Here is a 17,409-nt window from a genome sequence, read left to right on the forward strand (position 1 = left end):
TTCCAAAAATTCTTCATGGCTGCAACCCTATGCTGCATCGGACAAGGACAAATTTAATAGGGATAAATATAAAATCCATCCTACACTGGGGTCTCAAAAATCGCCCCAGGACAGAATAGGGGAGAACAGCTTAACTGCAGCCCTTGTGAATGAGAAGTTTCTGGGTGAGTCAGCACAGAATGTGCTGTGACTTAGAACTAAGCTAATTTGATCTGAGAATGTGATTAAGCTTCTGCATTACTGTTTTTTGTTTGGTTTTAGGCAATAAACAGATTTAATTATCTTACACAACTAGAATTACAGAGGTAAGCAATTCCAGGTTTGGAATAGGAGAGCAATGGTGCCACCAAAGACCGCATTTCTTTCTTTCCCCTCTGCCATCCTTTTATTATTCTTCTTCTTAAAAGACTTATTTTAGAGCAGTTTTAGGTTTAGAGTAAAATTGAGAGGAAGGTGCAGAAATTTCCCATATACTCCCTCCCCCCACACATGCATAGCCTCCCACAGCATCAACATCACTCCCAGAATGGTAGTTTTTTTTTTAACCAAGGATGAACCTTCACTGACACATCATAATCACCCAAAGTCCATACATTTACCTTCATATGCACTCTCGGGTTCTCCCACTCTGTACCAGCAGACCACCCCTGAAGTGTCACATGCACACTGGAGGCCACATGTTAAGGAGGAGAGTGTCTGAAACCATATCATGCAGAGAACATCCGATGGCTCCCGAGGAGGTTTAGTGTGGAGAAGAAGAGATTTAGGTGGACTTCATAGCTGACTTGAGATCTTTTAGAAGCTTAATCTGCGTGACTCCAGGGACAGATGAGGGCATAGAGGTGGTAGGCAGTGGGGTTTTGGTACAATCTCAGGAAGAATTTTATGAAAAGTAAGATTTGTTCTCAAATAGAGGAGAGCTATCCTGCAAGATGTAGTGACTTCTGGGAAACCTCATGAAAGTGACTGTCTTCTTGTGTAGGTTTTTGTGGGATTGATTTTCTGATGGAATGGTATTAAGATTTGTAGATTCATGAATAATTCCTGGGTAAATGACAGCTCACATTAGGAAGTACAAAGGTAAATATCTGAAAAATTAACTCGTCTCCAGGACCTTCTCCTTTCCTGTGACAAAGCTGCATTCAGAACAGGCAAGTGTAGGGCTTCCCTGGTGGTGCAGTGGTTAAGAATCCGCCTGCCATTGCAGGGGACATGGGTTCAAGCCGTGGTCTGGGAAGGTCCCACATGCCGCAGAGCAACTAAGCCTTTGTGCCACAACTACTGAGCCCACATGCCTAGAGCCCGTGCTCCGCAACAGGAGAAGCCACCGCAATGAGAAGCCCGAGCACTGCAGTGAAGAGTAGCCCCCGCTCACTGCAACTAGAGAAAGCCCGCGCACAGCAACGTAGACCCAACACAGCCAAAAATCAACAGATTAAAAAATTTAAAAAAAAAAAAGGCAAGTGTGAACGTTGTGAGGGGCTACATTCCCCTTGGCACATTCGTCCTCCGTCCCCACCAACCAAATGACCTATTTGGCCACCACGTTAGAACTGCACTTCATAAAATTTAGAGTGAATTATCTAATAGCAAGAAAAAGCCTTTGCCAAAAACCGTTTACCAAAGGCTTGGTGCATTTTTCTTTTTAATGGCACATAGCAGCAGCTCCTCCTCATGGCCTCCAGCTATATGCCTCCTGAGTAAGAAACATTATCCTCAGTACATGCTAAGCTACAACAGAATAAGGCAGCAGGGGAAAGCCTATCTGATCACTGCCTTGTGCCTCTTTACAGAAGCTTCTGGCGGAAGAGAGGTTTGTATCCATGGAAACGGACTCTGATGAGAAGCAGCTGCTCAATCAGATCCTGAACACCGTGAAAGTGACGCCTTCCCTCCACGAAGACCTGCAGGTGGAAGTGATGAAGGTGGGTTGGACGCGGCTCCCAGTTTGCGTCACTGGGTCGGGAACAAACGCTGATGCTCCCGTCCTCATTGTTATCCTGAAAATGCCTCTGCGTGCTGGTCATTTGGAATATATGGTTATTATCCTTGCTTAGGGTGCCCTGGAATAACCTTGATCATTGAACAGAAATGACAACGATCATTCCTGTTCAACGTAAGTAAAAAGGTACGATTTCAATAAATCCGTAAGATTTTTGGCCTGATCTTGCATATCAAATGTTGTTAGGAAATGTTTTTGTGATCGTTTGGGAGAATGTATGTGAGTAGTTGCAGCTTGGGGTAGATTTGATCATTCTAGGCGTTCTGCTTGCCTGTATATGGTAAAACAAAGCAAAGACCTAATGATGTTTTGACATATACTAAGGTTTTAGAATAGTCAGTTTAAGGGAAGGAAAACCATCCTTGGGAGCCATATCAGAATCACAGCTTTATTTCCATCCTCAAATTATGTGAACCTTATCTCCCACATGGGATAGCGTCTCTCCCATCCCTTTTCCCCCTTTTTCCCCTCCTGTGAGTGAACAGTGAGTTGGGCAGAAAAGGATGGAAATCTCTATCCCAGAACAGCACCTTGGTCAGAGGAACACAGCTGGAACCCATGAGGTGGCTTTTGATCACGTCATCTATCCATTTCCTCCTTAGAGGAGTGTGTGTAGAGAAATGTGTAAGAGTAGTTGCTGTCATATAATGGTTGATTTCTTCCTGGAAATGCACTGAAGGATTTTTATCATCGATAAGAGATGTCACTTTTCCAGCTTTCAGTTTCTCCACTGAGAAGAGAAAAGATCAACTTCAATCATGACATTGTCTTAATGCCCTGCGTCTCCCCCTAGCCCTGTTGGTAGGTAATTTAGTGTAGTGATTAAGAGCTCAGACTTTGAAGCCAGCCTGTCTAGGTTTGAATACTTACTCACTTCGTAGTTGGATTTCCTTGGACAGATGCCTGAACCACTCTGTGCTTTGGTCTCCTCATCTGGAGAATGGGGGAAATAGAAGCACCTACCCAGTAGGACTATCGTGAGGATTAAGTAAGGTGATAGTTGTAAGGAATTTAGCACAGTATCTGGCCCAAAGCAAGTACTTTAGAAGTGTTGTACGTTACTATTTCTATTCCTACTACTTCTGCTACCACTATGTACTGCTGCTGAGTCATAATCTCAGTGGGTGGGTCTAGGAATATTGTTATACACAGTAAACACTGAGAATCTCTGAGCTAGCTGACCTTTAAGCTCTCATTGACTTTAACTCTCTTTGATTCTGGAACGTCCAGTTTTGCCTTACCCTTTGACATACATTGGGCAGCTGCATTCCTAGGAACCAAAGAGTAACTGCCTCTTAGATTTGTTTTACTTTTCTGCTACCTCTGTGCCACCATTGAGAGAGGCAAGGCCAACTGCCATATTCATCGCTTTTATGACTTTCAAGTCTAGCCTGTTGATCCTTCTTCCACTAATAGGTCTCCAGGTACTGGAGGGTGAGTGTTGATGTCATAACAGACACACCTTACAGATTTCATACTATTCTGGAAATTCTCCCAGGAATACAGCTTTTCATGGAAAACAGGAATTTGTATTAAAAATTAAAATGAGAAAGTACCTATTCTTCTAGGAGCTATGGAGGACAGCAGGATGTTTAATGGTTATGTCAACAGAAACACCTGTTTTAAAAACTTAAACTTGCTTTCTAATTCCAGCCCAGTGGTGCCTTCTGCTAGCCTTGCTGAGGACAGGAGTTGACACATGTTAGCTCTGCTGGAAATCCTGGAAAGCCTGTCTTAATGGACTTTCTAATGATACCATAGTAGACCGTGGTACTTGTAGTTAATGTCTGGGAATAGATCAGACATTGTCAGAAAAAAAGAAAAACAGTAATCTGGGCTGCCATTCTTCATAATTAGATATCCAAAAATTTTTTTAACCATAAGGGCCTTTGGTACATGCTACTGTTTTTAAAATTTTAAACATTGTTGGTATTGGGAAAAAATATTTCAATTGACAATAAACCTAGCCTTAACATAGTTTTTTTTGTAGTATACTTTTATTTTAGACAAACATTTTTGGCCAAGCAGCTAGGAAATTAATGATGAGATAACTGTACTTTACAGTAATATTATTATTTTTTTAACATCTTTATTGGAGTATAATTGCTTTACAGTGGGGTGTTTGTTTCTGCTTTATAACAAAGTGAATCAGTTATACATATACATATGTCCCCATATCTCTTCCCTCTTGCATCTCCGTTGCTCCCACCCTCCCTATCCCACCTCTCTAGGTGGTCACAAAGCACCGAGCTGATCTCCCTGTGCTATGTGGCTGCTTCCCACCAGCTATCTATTTTACGTTTGGTGTGTGTGTATGTCCATGCCACTCTCACTTTGTCCCAGCTTACCCTTCCCCCTCCCCGTATCCTCAAGTCCATTCTCTAGTAGGTCTGCATCTTTATTCCTGTCTTGCCCCTAGGTTCTTCATGACCATTTTTTTTTTTTAGATTCCATATATATGTGATAGCATACAGTATTTGTTTTTCTCTTTCTGACTTACTTCACTCTGTATGACAGTATCTGTGTCCATCCACTTCACTACATATAACTCAGTTTCGTTCCTTTTTATGGCTGAGTAATATTCCATTGTATATATGTGCCACATCTTCTTTATCCATTCATCCGATGATGGACACTTAAGTTGCTTCCATGTCCTGGCTATTATAAATAGAGCTGCAATGAACATTTTGGTATGTGACTCTTCTTGAATTATGGTTTTCTCAGGGTATATGCCCAGTAGTGGGATTGCTGGGTCATATGGTAGTTCTATTTTTAGTTTTTTAAGGAACCTCCATACTGTTCTCCATAGTGGCTGTATCACTTTACATTCCCACCAACAGTGCAAGAGGGTTCCCTTTTCTCCACACCCTCTCCAGCATTTACTGTTTGTAGATTTTTTGATGATAGCCACTGTGACCGCTGTGAGATGATATCTCATTGTAGTTTAGATTTGCATTTCTCTAATGATTAATGATGTTGAGCATTCTTTCATGTGTCTGTTGGCAATCTGCATATCTTCTTTGGAGAAATGTCTATTTAGGTCTTCTGCCCATTTTTGCATTCGGTTGTTTGTTTTCTTGATATTGAGCTGCATGAGCTGCTTGTAAATTTTGGAGATTAATCTTTTGTCAGTTGCTTCATTTGCAAATATTTTCTCCCATTCTGAGGTTTGTCTTTTTGTCTTATTTATGGTTTCCTTTGCTGTGCAAAAGCTTTTAATTTTCATTAGGTCCATTTGTTTATTTTTGTTTTTACTTCCATTTCTCTAGGAGGTGGGTCAAAAAGGATCTTGCTGTGATTTATGTCATAGAGTGTTCTGCCTATGTTTTCCTCTAAGTTTTATAGTGTCTGGCCTTACATTCAGGTCTTAAATCCATTTTGAGTTTATTTTTGTGTATGGTGTTAGGGAGTGTTTTAATTTCATTCTTTTACAAGTAGCTGTCCAGTTTTGCCAGCCCCACTTAGTGAAGAGGCTGTCTTTTCTCCACTGTATATTCTTCCCTCCTTTATCAAAGATAAGGTGACCACATGTGCGTGGGTTTATCTCTGGGCTTTCTATCCTGTTCCATTGATCTATATTTCTGTTTTTGTGCCAGTACCATACTGTCTTGATTACTATAGCTGTGTAGTATAGTCTGAAGTCAGGGAGTCTGATTCCTCCAGCTCCGTTTTTCTTAAGATTGCTTTGGCTATATGGGGTCTTTTCCATACAAATTGTGAAATTTTTTGTTGTAGCTCTGTGAAAAATGCCAGTGGTAGTTTGATAGGAATTGCACTGAATCTGTAGATTGCTTTGGGTAGTATAGTCATTTTCACAGTGTTGATTCTTCCAATCCAAGAACATGGTATATCTCTCCATCTATTTGTATCATCTTTAATTTCTTTCATCAGTGTCTTATAATTTTCTGCATATAGGTCCTTTGTCTCCTTAGGTAAGTTTATTCCTAGATATTTTATTCTTTGTGTTGCAGTGGTAAATGGGAATGTTTTCTTACTTTCACTTTCAGATTTTTCATCATTAGTGTATAGGGATGCAAGAGATTTCTGTGCATTAATTTTGTATCCTGCAACTTTCCCAAATTCATTGATTAGCTCTAGTAGTTTTCTGGTAGCATCATTAGGATTCTCTATGTATAGTATCATGTCATCTGCAAACAGTGACAACTTTATTTCTTCTTTCCCAATTTGGATTCCTTTTATTTCTTTTTCTTCTCTGATTGCTGTGGCTAAAACTTCCAAAACTACGTTGAATAATGGTGAGGTGGGCCACCTTGTCCTGCTCCTGATCTTAGTGGAAATAGTTTCGGTTTTTCACCATTGAGGACAATGTCAGCTGTGGATTTGTCATATATGGCCTTTATTATGTTGAGGAAAGTTCCCTCTATGCCTACTTTCTGGAGGGTTTTCATCATAAATGGGTGTTGAATTTTGTCGAAAGCTTTCTCTGCATCTATTGAGATGATCATATGCTTTTCCTCCTTCAATTTGTTAATATGGTGTATCACATTGATTGATTTGCATATATTGAAGAATCCTTGCATTCCTGGGAGAAACCCCACTTGATCCTAGTGTATGATCCTTTTAATGTGCTGTTGGATTCTGTTTGCTAGTATTTTGTTGAGGATTTTTGCATCTATGTTCATCAGTGATATTGGCCTGTAGTTTTCTTTCTTTGTGACATCTTTGTGTGGTTTTGGTATCAGAGTGATGGTGCCCTCGTAGAATGAGTTTGGGAGTGACCTGCCCTCTGCTATATTTTGGAAGAGTTTGAGAAGGGTAGGTGTTAGCTCTTCTCTAAATGTTTGATAGAATTTGCCTGTGAAGCCATCTGGTCCTGGGCTTTTGTTTGTTGGAAGATTTTTAATCAGTTTCAATTTCACTGCTTGCGATTGGTCTGTTCATATTTTCTTTTTCTGTCTGGTTCAGTCTCAGAGGGTTGTGCATTTCTAAGAATTTGTCCATTTCTTCATGGTTGCCCATTTTATTGGCTTATAGTTGCTTGTAGTAATCTCTCCTGATCCTTTGTATTTTCTGCAGTGTCAGTTCTTACTTCTCCTTTTTCATTACTAATTCTATTGATTTGAATCTTCTCCCTTTTTTTCTTGGTAAGTCTGGCTAATGGTTTATCAATTTTGTTTATCTTCTCAAAGAACCAGCTTTTAGTTTTATTGATCTTTGCTACTGTTTTCTTTGTTTCCATTTCATTTATTTCTGATCTTTATGATTTCTTTCCTTCTGCTAACTTGGGTTTTTTTTTTGTTCTTCTTTCTCTAATTGCTTTAGGTGTAAGGTTAGGTTGTTTATTTGAGATGTTTCTTCTTTCTTAAGGTAGGATTGTATTGCTATAAACTTCCCTCTTAGAACTGCTTTTGCTGCATCCCATATGTTTTGGATCATCGTATTTTCATTGTCATTTGTCTCTAGGTATTTTTTTATTTCCTCTTTGATTTCTTCAGTGATCTCTTCGTTATTTAGTAACATATTGTTTAGCCTCCATGTGTTTGTGTGTTTTATGGTATTTTCCCTGTAATTCATTTCTAATCTCATAGCATTTTGGTCAGAAGAGATGCTTGATATGATTTCAATTTTCTTAAATTTACTGAGGCTTGATTTGTGACCCAAGATGTGATCTATCCTGGAGAATGTTCCATGCACACTTGAGAAGAAAGTGTAGTCTGCTGTTTTTGGATGGAATGTCCTATAAATATCAATTAAATCTATCTGGTCTATTGTGTCATTTAAAGCTTCTGTTTTCTTATTTATTTTCATTTTGGATGATCTGTCCATTGGTGAAAGTGGGGTGTTAAAGTCCCCTACTATGATTGTGTTACCGTCGATTTCCCCTTTTATGGCTATTAGTATTTGCCTTATGTATTGAATTGCTCCTATGTTGGGTGCATAAATATTTACAATTGTTATATCTTCTTGGATTGATCCCTTGATCATTATGTAGTGTGCTTCTTTGTCTCTTGTAATAGTCTTTATTTTAAAGTCTATTTTGTCTGATATGAGAATTGCTATTCCAGCTTTCTTTTGATTTCCATTTGCATGGAATATCTTTGTCCATCCCCTCACTTTCAGTCTGTATGTGTCCCTAGGTCTGAAGTGGGTCTCTTGTAGACAGCATATATACAGGTCTTGTTTTTGTATCCATTCATCCAATCTGTGTCTTTTGGTTGCAGCATTTAATCCATTTATATTTAGGGTAATTATTGATATGTATGTTCCTATTACCATTTTCTTGATTGTTTTGGGTTTATTATTGTAGGTCTTTTCCTTCTCTTGTGTTCCCTGCCTAGGGAAGTTCCTTTAGCATTTGTTGTAAAGCTGGTTTGGTGGTGCTGGACTCTCTTAGCTTTTGCTTGTCTGTAAAGGTTTTAATTTCTCCCTTGAATCTGAATGAGATCCTTGCTGGGTAGATTACTCTAGGTTGTAGGTTTTTCTTCTTCATCACTTTAAATATGCCCTGCCACTCCCTCTGACTTGCAGTTTCTGCTGAAAGATCAGCTGTTAACCTTATGGGGATTTCCTTTTGTGTTATTTTGCCCTTGCTGCTTTTAATATTTGTTCTTTGTATTTAATTTTTGATAGTTTGATGATATGTGTCTTGGCATGTTTCTCCTTGGATTTATCCTGTATGAGACTCTCTGTGCTTCCTGGACTTGATTAACTATTTCCTTTCCCATATTAGGGAAGTTTTCAACTACAATCTCTTCAAATATTTTCTCAGTCCCTTTTTCTCTTCTTCTTCTGGGACCCCTATAATTCAAATGTTGGTGCGTTTAATGTTGTCCCAGAGGTCTCTGAGACTGTCCTCAATTCTTTTCATTCTTTTTTCTTTATTCTGCTCTGCAGTAGTTATTTCCACTATTTTATCTTCCAGGTCACTTATCTGTTCTTCTGCCTCAGTTATTCTGCTATTGATCCCTTCTAGAGAATTTTTAATTTCATTTGTTTTGTTGTTCATCACTGTTTCTTTGCTCTTTAGTTCTTCTAGGTCCTTGTTAAATGTTTCTTGTATTTTCTCCATTCTATTTCCAAGATTTTGGATCATCTTTACTATCATTATTCTGAATTCTTTTTTAGGCACACTGCCTATTTCCTCCTCATTTGTTATGTCTGGTGGGTTTTTGCCTTGCTCCTTCATCTGCTGTGTGTTTCTCTGTCTTCTCATTTTGCTTAACTTACTGTGTTTGGGGTCTCTTTTTCGCAGGCTGCAGGTTTGTAGTTCCTGTTGTTTTTGGTGTCTGTCCCCAGTGGCTAAGGTTGGTTCAGTGGGTTGTGTAGGCTTCCTGGTGGAGTGGATTAGTGCCTGTGTTCTGGTGGATGAGGCTGGATCTTGCCTTTCTGGTGGGCAGGTCCACATCTGGTGGTGTATTTTGGGGTGTCTGTGGCCTTATTATGATTTTAGGCAGTCTCTGTGCTAATGGATGGGGTTGTGTTCTTTTCTTGCTAGTTGTTTGTTATAGGGTGTCCAGCACTGTAGCTTGCTGGTCGTTTAGTGGAGCTGGGTCTTGGCGTTGAGATAGAGATCTCTGCGAGATTTTCACCGTTTGATATTATGTGGAGCCGGGAGGTCTTTTGTGGACCAGTGTCATGAACTTGGTTCTCCCACCTCAGTGGCACAGCCCTGACGCCTGGCTGTAGCACCAAGAGCCTGTCCTCCACACGGCTCAGAATAAAAGGGAGGGAAAAAAGAAAAAAAGAAAGAAGAAGATAAAATAAAATAATATAAAGTTATTAAAATAAAAAATAATTGTTAAGAAAAAATTTTTTAAGTAATAAAAAAATAAAAACGGATAGATCCCGAGGACAAATGGTGAAAACAAAGCTATACAGACAAAATCACACACAGAAGCATACACATACACATGCACAAAAAGAGAAAAAGGGAAATATATATATATATCTTTGCTCCCAAAGTCCCCCGCCTCAATTTGGGGTGATTCGTTGTCTATTCAGGTATTCCACAGATGCAGGGTACATCAAGTTGATTTTGGAGATTTAATCCACTGCTCCTGCGGCTGCTGGGAGAGATTTCCCTTTCTCGTGTTTGTTCGCACAGCTCCCGGGGTTCAGCTTTGGATTTGGCCCCGCCTCTGCGTGTAGGTCGCCTGAGGGCGTCTGTTCTTCGCTCAGACAGGACGGGGATAAAGGAGCAGCTGATTCGGGGGCTCTGGCTCACTCAGGCCCTGGGGGAGGGAGGGGTACGGAGTGCGGGGTGAGCCTGCGGCGGCAGAGGCCGGCGTGACGTTGCACCAGCCCGAGGCGCGCCGTGCGTTCTCCCGGGGAAGTTGTCCCTGGATCATGGGACCCCGGCAGTGGCGGGCTGCATAGGCTCCCGGGAGGGGCGGTGTGGATAGTGACCTGGGCTCGCACACAGGCTTCTTGGCGGCGGCAGCAGCAGCCCTAGCGTCCCACGCCCGTCTCTGGGGGCCGCGGAAAGCCGTGGCTCGCGCCCGTCTCTGGAGCTCCTTTAAGCAGCGCTCTTAATCCCCTCTCCTCGTGCACCAGGAAACAAAGAGGGAAGAAAAAGTCTCTTGCCTCTTTGGCAGGTCCAGACTTTTTCCCGGACTCCCTCCCGGCCAGCCGTGGTGCACTAACCCCTTCAGGCTCTCTTCCCGCCCTCCAGCCCCAGTCCTCTCCCTGCGCTCCGACTGAAAGCCGATACCCGAGCCTCAGCTCCCAGCCCCGCCCGCCACGGCAGCCGAGCAGACAAGCCTCTCGGGCTGGTGAGTGCCTGAGGGCACCGATCCTCTGTGCGGGAATCTCTCCGCTTTGCCCTCCGAACCCCTGTTGCTGCGCTCTCCTCCGCGGCTCTGAAGCTTCCCCCCTCCGCCACCCGCAGTCTCCGCCCGTGAAGGGGCTTCTACTGTGTGGAAACCTTTCCTCCTTCACGGCTCCCTCCCACTGGGGCGGGTCCCGTCCCTATTCTTTTGTCTCTGTTTATTCTTTTTTTCTTTTGCCCTACCCAGGTACGTGGGGAGTTTCTGGCGTTTTGGGAGGTCCGAGGTCTTCTGCCAGCGTTCAGTAGGTGTTCTGTAGGAGTTGTTCCACGTGTAGATGAATTTCTGATGTATCTGTGGGGAGGAGGGTGATCTCCGCGTCTTACTCTTCCGCCATCTTGAAGCTCTCTCTCCAGTAATATTATTAACATCAGATGAAACTTTGGAGTTGGTGGCCTGACTGTGATAGCCCACAAGTAAGGGCTCCATGATTATTTCCGATTTCTGAGATTTAAATTACTCATTTGGGCATAAAGATATACACAACTTATAGCATATGGGGCTTAGAAATAAGTTTTATACCCCTTCTCCATGCATGAGGAATTTGTATACCAACTTTAGTCATCTTCAGATGTGTGCACCCTGTTCTCTTATAATTTTGTAATGCTTGTCATGACCCAAGTAAAAACTTTAAAATAAGTCCTTGTTTTGCTAATAATATCATTACCACATTAAAATGCTTTTACCACTCTTCCTCCCAGAAATTACACACACACACACACACATACACATGCATAATATATATATATATAGAGAGAGAGAGAGACAGAGAATATGAATTGGAGGAGTCCTCCGAGGAAAAGACTGGATTCCTATTATATATGAAGGGTATATTAATTTATTCTTGGTGCTCCTTTGTAACTCATTCTGATAATAAATTATCTAAACTAGATATTTCTTGTAAAAATTCTCTAGTCATTTTATAGAAATGTATTGTAGGAGAATCTTTTAAAATGTTATATGGTAGGCATTTTCAAATGTTGGTCTGAGTATACTATTCAGGAGAGATAAAGCCACACCCTGCAGTTTTTATTTATGTCTCTCCAACCATGGCATAGTACATTTTTATGACAAATCCTAAGTGCTGTTTTTCAAAAAGCTGTATCATACATTTTACTCACATATTGCTATCTGCTAGTGTTTATAAACATGAGAAATTGAGCCATGTCACATTCTTAGAAGTGTTGTAGCAATTGTATTAAATTCCTGGGGAGAAAATAACATGGTTCCCTCTTTTAGAGATTTCCCTGAGATTAAACAGAAAGTAGCTAATGATGAAACCCAAGATTCTGATGGTAGTGTTCTCTTTAAGAAAGAAGGCCCTAGAATTTCAATTGGAGGGTTAAAAAATGTCAATGATACTTGCTTCTGACAAATTAAATAGGGATGAGGTTAGATCACTTAGTTATGCTGTCTAACAGGACGGAGAGAAAAGGCAACTTTGATTTATTGAAATGGCTGTGGAACCCAAATAAAAATTTTACCGCTGAGCAAGTAGAGTGTCAGGACTGTAGATAATGAGGAAGAAGGTTTCTCTGAAGATGCATTACCTTTGAAATGGATTAGTAGATGGCAGGGAGCCACTTAATATTTAGGTTAAATACTTGTTCGCTTTGGTAACATTTTTCCCGTGGTGTGTACCATTTCCGTAAATGCCATGCAGACTTCATAGGAGCCAGGTACATAACTAATGATACCTCTGACTAGAGCAATTAGGAGTTTTTTTCTCCTTCTTTCGGATGGATAATCTTTAGTGATGTTATTAACTGGTACAGCTGGCTGACTCTTCAAAGAAAGGAGGGAATTGCGGCTGGACTTCGGCCTCTGTAAGCATGTTAGAGATGTGAGCATCCTGTCTGGGGGGTGGGCAGCCGGCTTTGTTGGTAAGAAAGGATATGACGCTGGATACTGAGCAAGCATTTGATGAGCGTTCTGTTATTGGACATCCTATTTTATGTGAGTCTTTAGATAATATAATTGAATATGGTGGAATGCTTTACATTTTCAAAGGAGAAATGACAGGGGCCAATTACTTAACATTTATTATGCATTAGACACTCTGTTAAATACATTCACACTAAGATCACACAGCTAGTGAAATGGCAGGACCAGTATTTGAATTGTAATTCAGCCTAGGCTCAAACCTGTTTTCTTAAACAGTAGGTTACCTTGTCTTCTAAGTCTATCCTGAAAGACGTAGATGGTTGTCATTACTATCTGCATTTTACAGATGATTGAATAGAAAAGATCAGTTATAGGCTAATAAGGGGCAAAGCTAGGAGTGGCTCAAAGTCCTGTGTGTTTTCTGTATCCTTCCATGACAGTGTATTTGCTCACTAGTTCTGTGAGCTAGATTCAAATATAAAGAAAGAATCCAAGTCTCTTTCCCGTCAAATTAGCTCATGGCTCTGTGTGTGTGTGTGTGTGTGTGTGTGTGTGTGAGAGATAGAGTTGGGGGAAGGAAGAGAATATCATTGAGGTATTTTTATATTTTATAACAAAAGCCAACCAAGCATCTATAGAAAATGTAAAGAGGAGAGACTAGTGGAGAAAGAGCTTACTGACTATAGGGCTGCTAGACCTAAGCTTCGGGATTTCCATTTAGAACCTGGTCCTACACGGTACCAGCATGGCAGTCACCGCCTTGGTCTGAGAGTAAGAAACAGGCCAAATGGAAGGACCATTTCTAAATATCCTCTCAGTAATGTTTTAATAGCAGAGTCTTTTTTTTTTTTTTTTTTTTGCGGTACGCGGGCCTCCCACTGCTGTGGCCTCTCCCGTTGCGGAGCACAGGCTCCAGACGTGCAGGCTCAATGGCCATGGCTCACGGGCCCAGCTGCTTCACGGCATGTGGGATCTTCCCAGACCGGGGCACGAACCCGTGTCCCCTGCATCAGCAGGCGGACTCTCAACCACTGCTCCACCAGGGAAGCCCTAATAGCAGAGTCTTATATTTGGACCATTTACTCAAATGGTTAGTTTTTATATCCCTAATTCTGGGCATTTGAAGAGTACCTTATGGAAGGAATGATCATTAGTAAAATTTGAAGGGGAAATGGTTGAATTGTCCTGCCTTCTCATAAGCAAGGAGAAATCCCTTCTTAGTCTAAAGCTACCAACTTAGAAGATTTGCAGCAATCTCTGGTATGAACAAAAAATCTGGTGTTTGATGAAAAATGTTTAATTTAGAATGTACCATTATTGGAGGTTAGCTACATGCTTACATATTATTTCAATACTTAATGCAGGGAAGTATCTAAATCGTGTTTCTGTGAACTAAATGGTTCTCAAATAGCCCTCCCTCTTCCTGCTGCTAAGATCAAATGTTGATCATCTTTTTCCTTTGTACACATATAGAGAAAATTCTCAGTTTTCCTCCCAGGCTTCTTTACCCTTTGGTATGACTGCATTAGACAGACAATAAAAATATATGAAAAAGTCAGAAGCAAACAATTGAAAACTGAGAAAAGTGATTTTCCATTAAATACTTTATGCATTATTTGTTTACATGAAGCTATTTTCATCTTATCTATTAATTTTCCTTTTTTTAAAGCAAGCAACACCATTTTCAATGCCATGCCTGTTGAATACATTTGAGAGCAACTCTGCTAAGTATTTTTAAACTTTTCCCCACGATTTTTGTTAAAGCAAGTATAAATGCAGAGCCCTGCGGTATTTACTGTGGATGTTCTAGAATTCCTAGAGTGGGGAGATCCTCCAATTTTTTCACTCATTTACTCCGCAAATACTTGATCTCTTCCTGTCAGGCACTGTGCTAGGCACAGAAAATCCTATGGTGAAGAAAACAAAAACAGACAAAAAAAGAATCTTTGTTTGGAGGCTAGTGATGGAGATAGAAGTCAATGAAATAGATAAATACATGTGAACTGTGATAAATATAAGGAAAGAAAAATTTAGAAAAGTGTATTTATAATAGACCCTGCTGGAGGGCAGATGAAGAGGACAGAGAAGGCTATTCTTAACAAGTGACATTTTTGTTTTGTTTGTTTTTTTTGCGGTATGCGGGCCTCTCACCACTGTGGCCTCTCCCATTGCGGAGCACAGGCTCTGGACGCGCAGGCTCAGTGGCCATGACTCATGGGCCCAGCCGCTCCACGGCACGTGGGATTCTCCCGGACCGGGGCACGAACCCGCGTCCCCTGCATCGGCAGGCAGACTCTCAACCACTGCGCCACCAGGGAAGCCCAAGAAGTGACATTTTTAAAACAAATAAGATCGAAAGCATAAGGAAGAATCAGGTAGGCAAGTATAGGGTTGGAGAAAGGGAAGAAAGGAAGGCTGTGTTAGTTAGGACTCATTTCAGCTGAAACAAGGCAGAAATTTGTTTTTCTTTTGCACTGCCTTAGGCCAGTATTGGCTGAACCCCATTATCAGAGACTCTTGTATCTTGGATTATGTTTCTCCAGCTTGTGAAACACAAGGGCTCCCCGTTTCCTGCCAAAATGTCTACATTCCAGCCAACTGGCAGGAGGAAAGTGGTGCAGGACACTTCTGCTTCTCTCCCATTGGCCAGGACCCAGTCATATGGCAGCAGTTGTAAGGAAGGCTGGAAAGTGTAGTCTTTATTTTGGGCAGCCATGTGCCCAGAATTCTATTCTTGAAAAAGACGGGGGTAGTGCTCAGAGAGAGCTGGCAGTCAGCCACCATCACTTTTCACGTGAGAATCATAGTCTGGTTTCTTTCCCTCAGCTAGAGGCAGCTGGTGCATCATCCCCTCCAGCACCTGCTGCTTTTTTTTTTTTTACTGCACTTTCCTCAGAGGAAAGGGATGATGATGCATTCAGAGAGGTATGAGGTTAGCTAAGGCCGTGGCTTATTCAGGGTAACTGCATATGCTGTGGCTTATTCAGGGAAACTGCATATCATAATTTCTCCAACTAGTTAGTCCTAAACTCAACTCAGGCATAGTGGAAAATTTCACTAGTTAGTAAGTGAAAACTAATTATATATTGTTAGTATTGTTTTTATCCCTTTGGTGCCTAACAGAGCATCTGGCATATGGCTTACTAATTGCTTGCTAATTTAGTTACTGACTAATGGAGAGAGGGAAACACATGTGGTGGTTTCCAGTGGCCCACCAGGATAATTGACAAAAGAAGCCAAACTCAATAATCTGAGTTCAAAGATGAGAAAGATCAACATGTATTCACACTTTAGAATTAAAGTAACCTCATACATAATCAGATCCTTCTTTTTATAGGTAAATTGAAGCCGGAGTGGTTCAGTTACTTTCTGGGCTTACACAGTTGTTGGTAGCAAAGTTGCTTTTTCAGTCATTTGTGTTTTTCTGGAAAGGCATTGTAACAAGGCTGGGAGTTGATCTGCTTTTTGGCTGTGTGGTTTTAGAAGAAAACTGTGCATCCTCGTTTAACTGCGAGGCAAATATGAGTAATATGGCTTCTGAAAAAGAGTGAAACATAATGAGAGACTAGAAATCTCTTAGAGTAGATAGGAATTCATTGAAGAAACTTATAAGTGGCCAAGTGTGTCTAGGAGAAAGAATGGCTTTGTGTAACTGTCCTGTGAAACAGTCTTTGGACTCTATTGTTTTTAAACTTCTTGTTACTTTTCTTCTTTTCAAAATACCTAGTAGTAGAGTGGTAAGAGCACAGCTTCTCAAGCTAGAATGCCTGGTGACCTTGGGAAAGCTATTTATCTGCCTCAATTTTCTGATCTGTAAAAAGCAAATAATATTAATATTATTGTTATAGTGACTCTTAAATGAGTTAATATAAAAGAAGTGTCTAGAACAGTACATGGCATAAGGTTGGTGTTAGCTTTCATTTTTCAGTTATTAGAAAAGAATATGTATAGCATGATAATAAAATGAACACCTCTCACTCAAATTATGAACCAGAACATAGAAGTACCATTGCTTTATGTGTTTCTTCTTGTCTCTTTTCTTCCTCTATAGCCCCTTCCTATACAGCCTATAACAGGGTAATTTTCTTCTATAGTAAAGGAAGGGAGTAAAGAAAAGAAACCATATATATTTCTGATTCCTGAAAAGGGACCTCATCATATTTACTATTGTTGAATTGTAGCTTCCTTGCTTAAAAGAAGAATTTTGTAAATTATATATCTGTTATCCACCTAGATATATTTAGGGTCCTAACCAATAGCCATGATCCCGTGGTCTACAGAAAACATCCCACCATTTATCTGTGCAAATAAGTTCCTATTTTGTCCTACTAGGCAGAGTTCATATGATTTGGATATTCTACAAGAGTTTTATAATTATTAAATGTTTAACATATAGAGAATCAAGTTATCTTTAGCCCTTTATAAACTGTCTCAAGAGGCTTTGTTGGTCATTTCTCTAAGCATTGAGTATAAAACTATCAAAAGCCTCATGCGTATATAGGCAGACAATCTGAGATGAGGCACCCATTCTGTGGAGACTCTCAGAGGGGAAGAGAGAAGGAGGTGTAAGGGTGTTATCCAGAACACACTGATGAAATTAACTTATTAAAAATCTAACTGTGAGATTAGGTCAAAATAAATTTGTTACAGTTAAACTAGAAAAGATAATTCATTGGACTTTTTAATTTTTTTTTACTTTATTTCATTGTCTGTGAATATATCTACATTACCAACAGT

At 40.5% G+C, this 17,409-nt stretch overlaps 1 protein-coding gene across 1 annotated transcript in view; it reads left to right on the forward strand.

Annotated features, from left to right (window-relative positions):
* The window catches only part of ARFGEF3 (ARFGEF family member 3), a gene marked incomplete at its 5' end in the record, with an annotated part of 187,936 nt that overhangs the window by 45,855 nt on the left and 124,672 nt on the right, over window positions 1–17,409 (forward strand). The window contains one exon of the mRNA XM_081250676.1: window positions 1,794–1,925. Coding sequence (XP_081106802.1) covers window positions 1,794–1,925 — 132 coding nt within the window. The remainder of the gene's footprint in view (window positions 1–1,793; window positions 1,926–17,409) is intronic.

Source organism: Mesoplodon bidens, assembly GCF_964165515.1.
Source record: "Mesoplodon bidens genome assembly, chromosome: 12".
NCBI lineage: Eukaryota > Metazoa > Chordata > Mammalia > Artiodactyla > Ziphiidae > Mesoplodon > Mesoplodon bidens.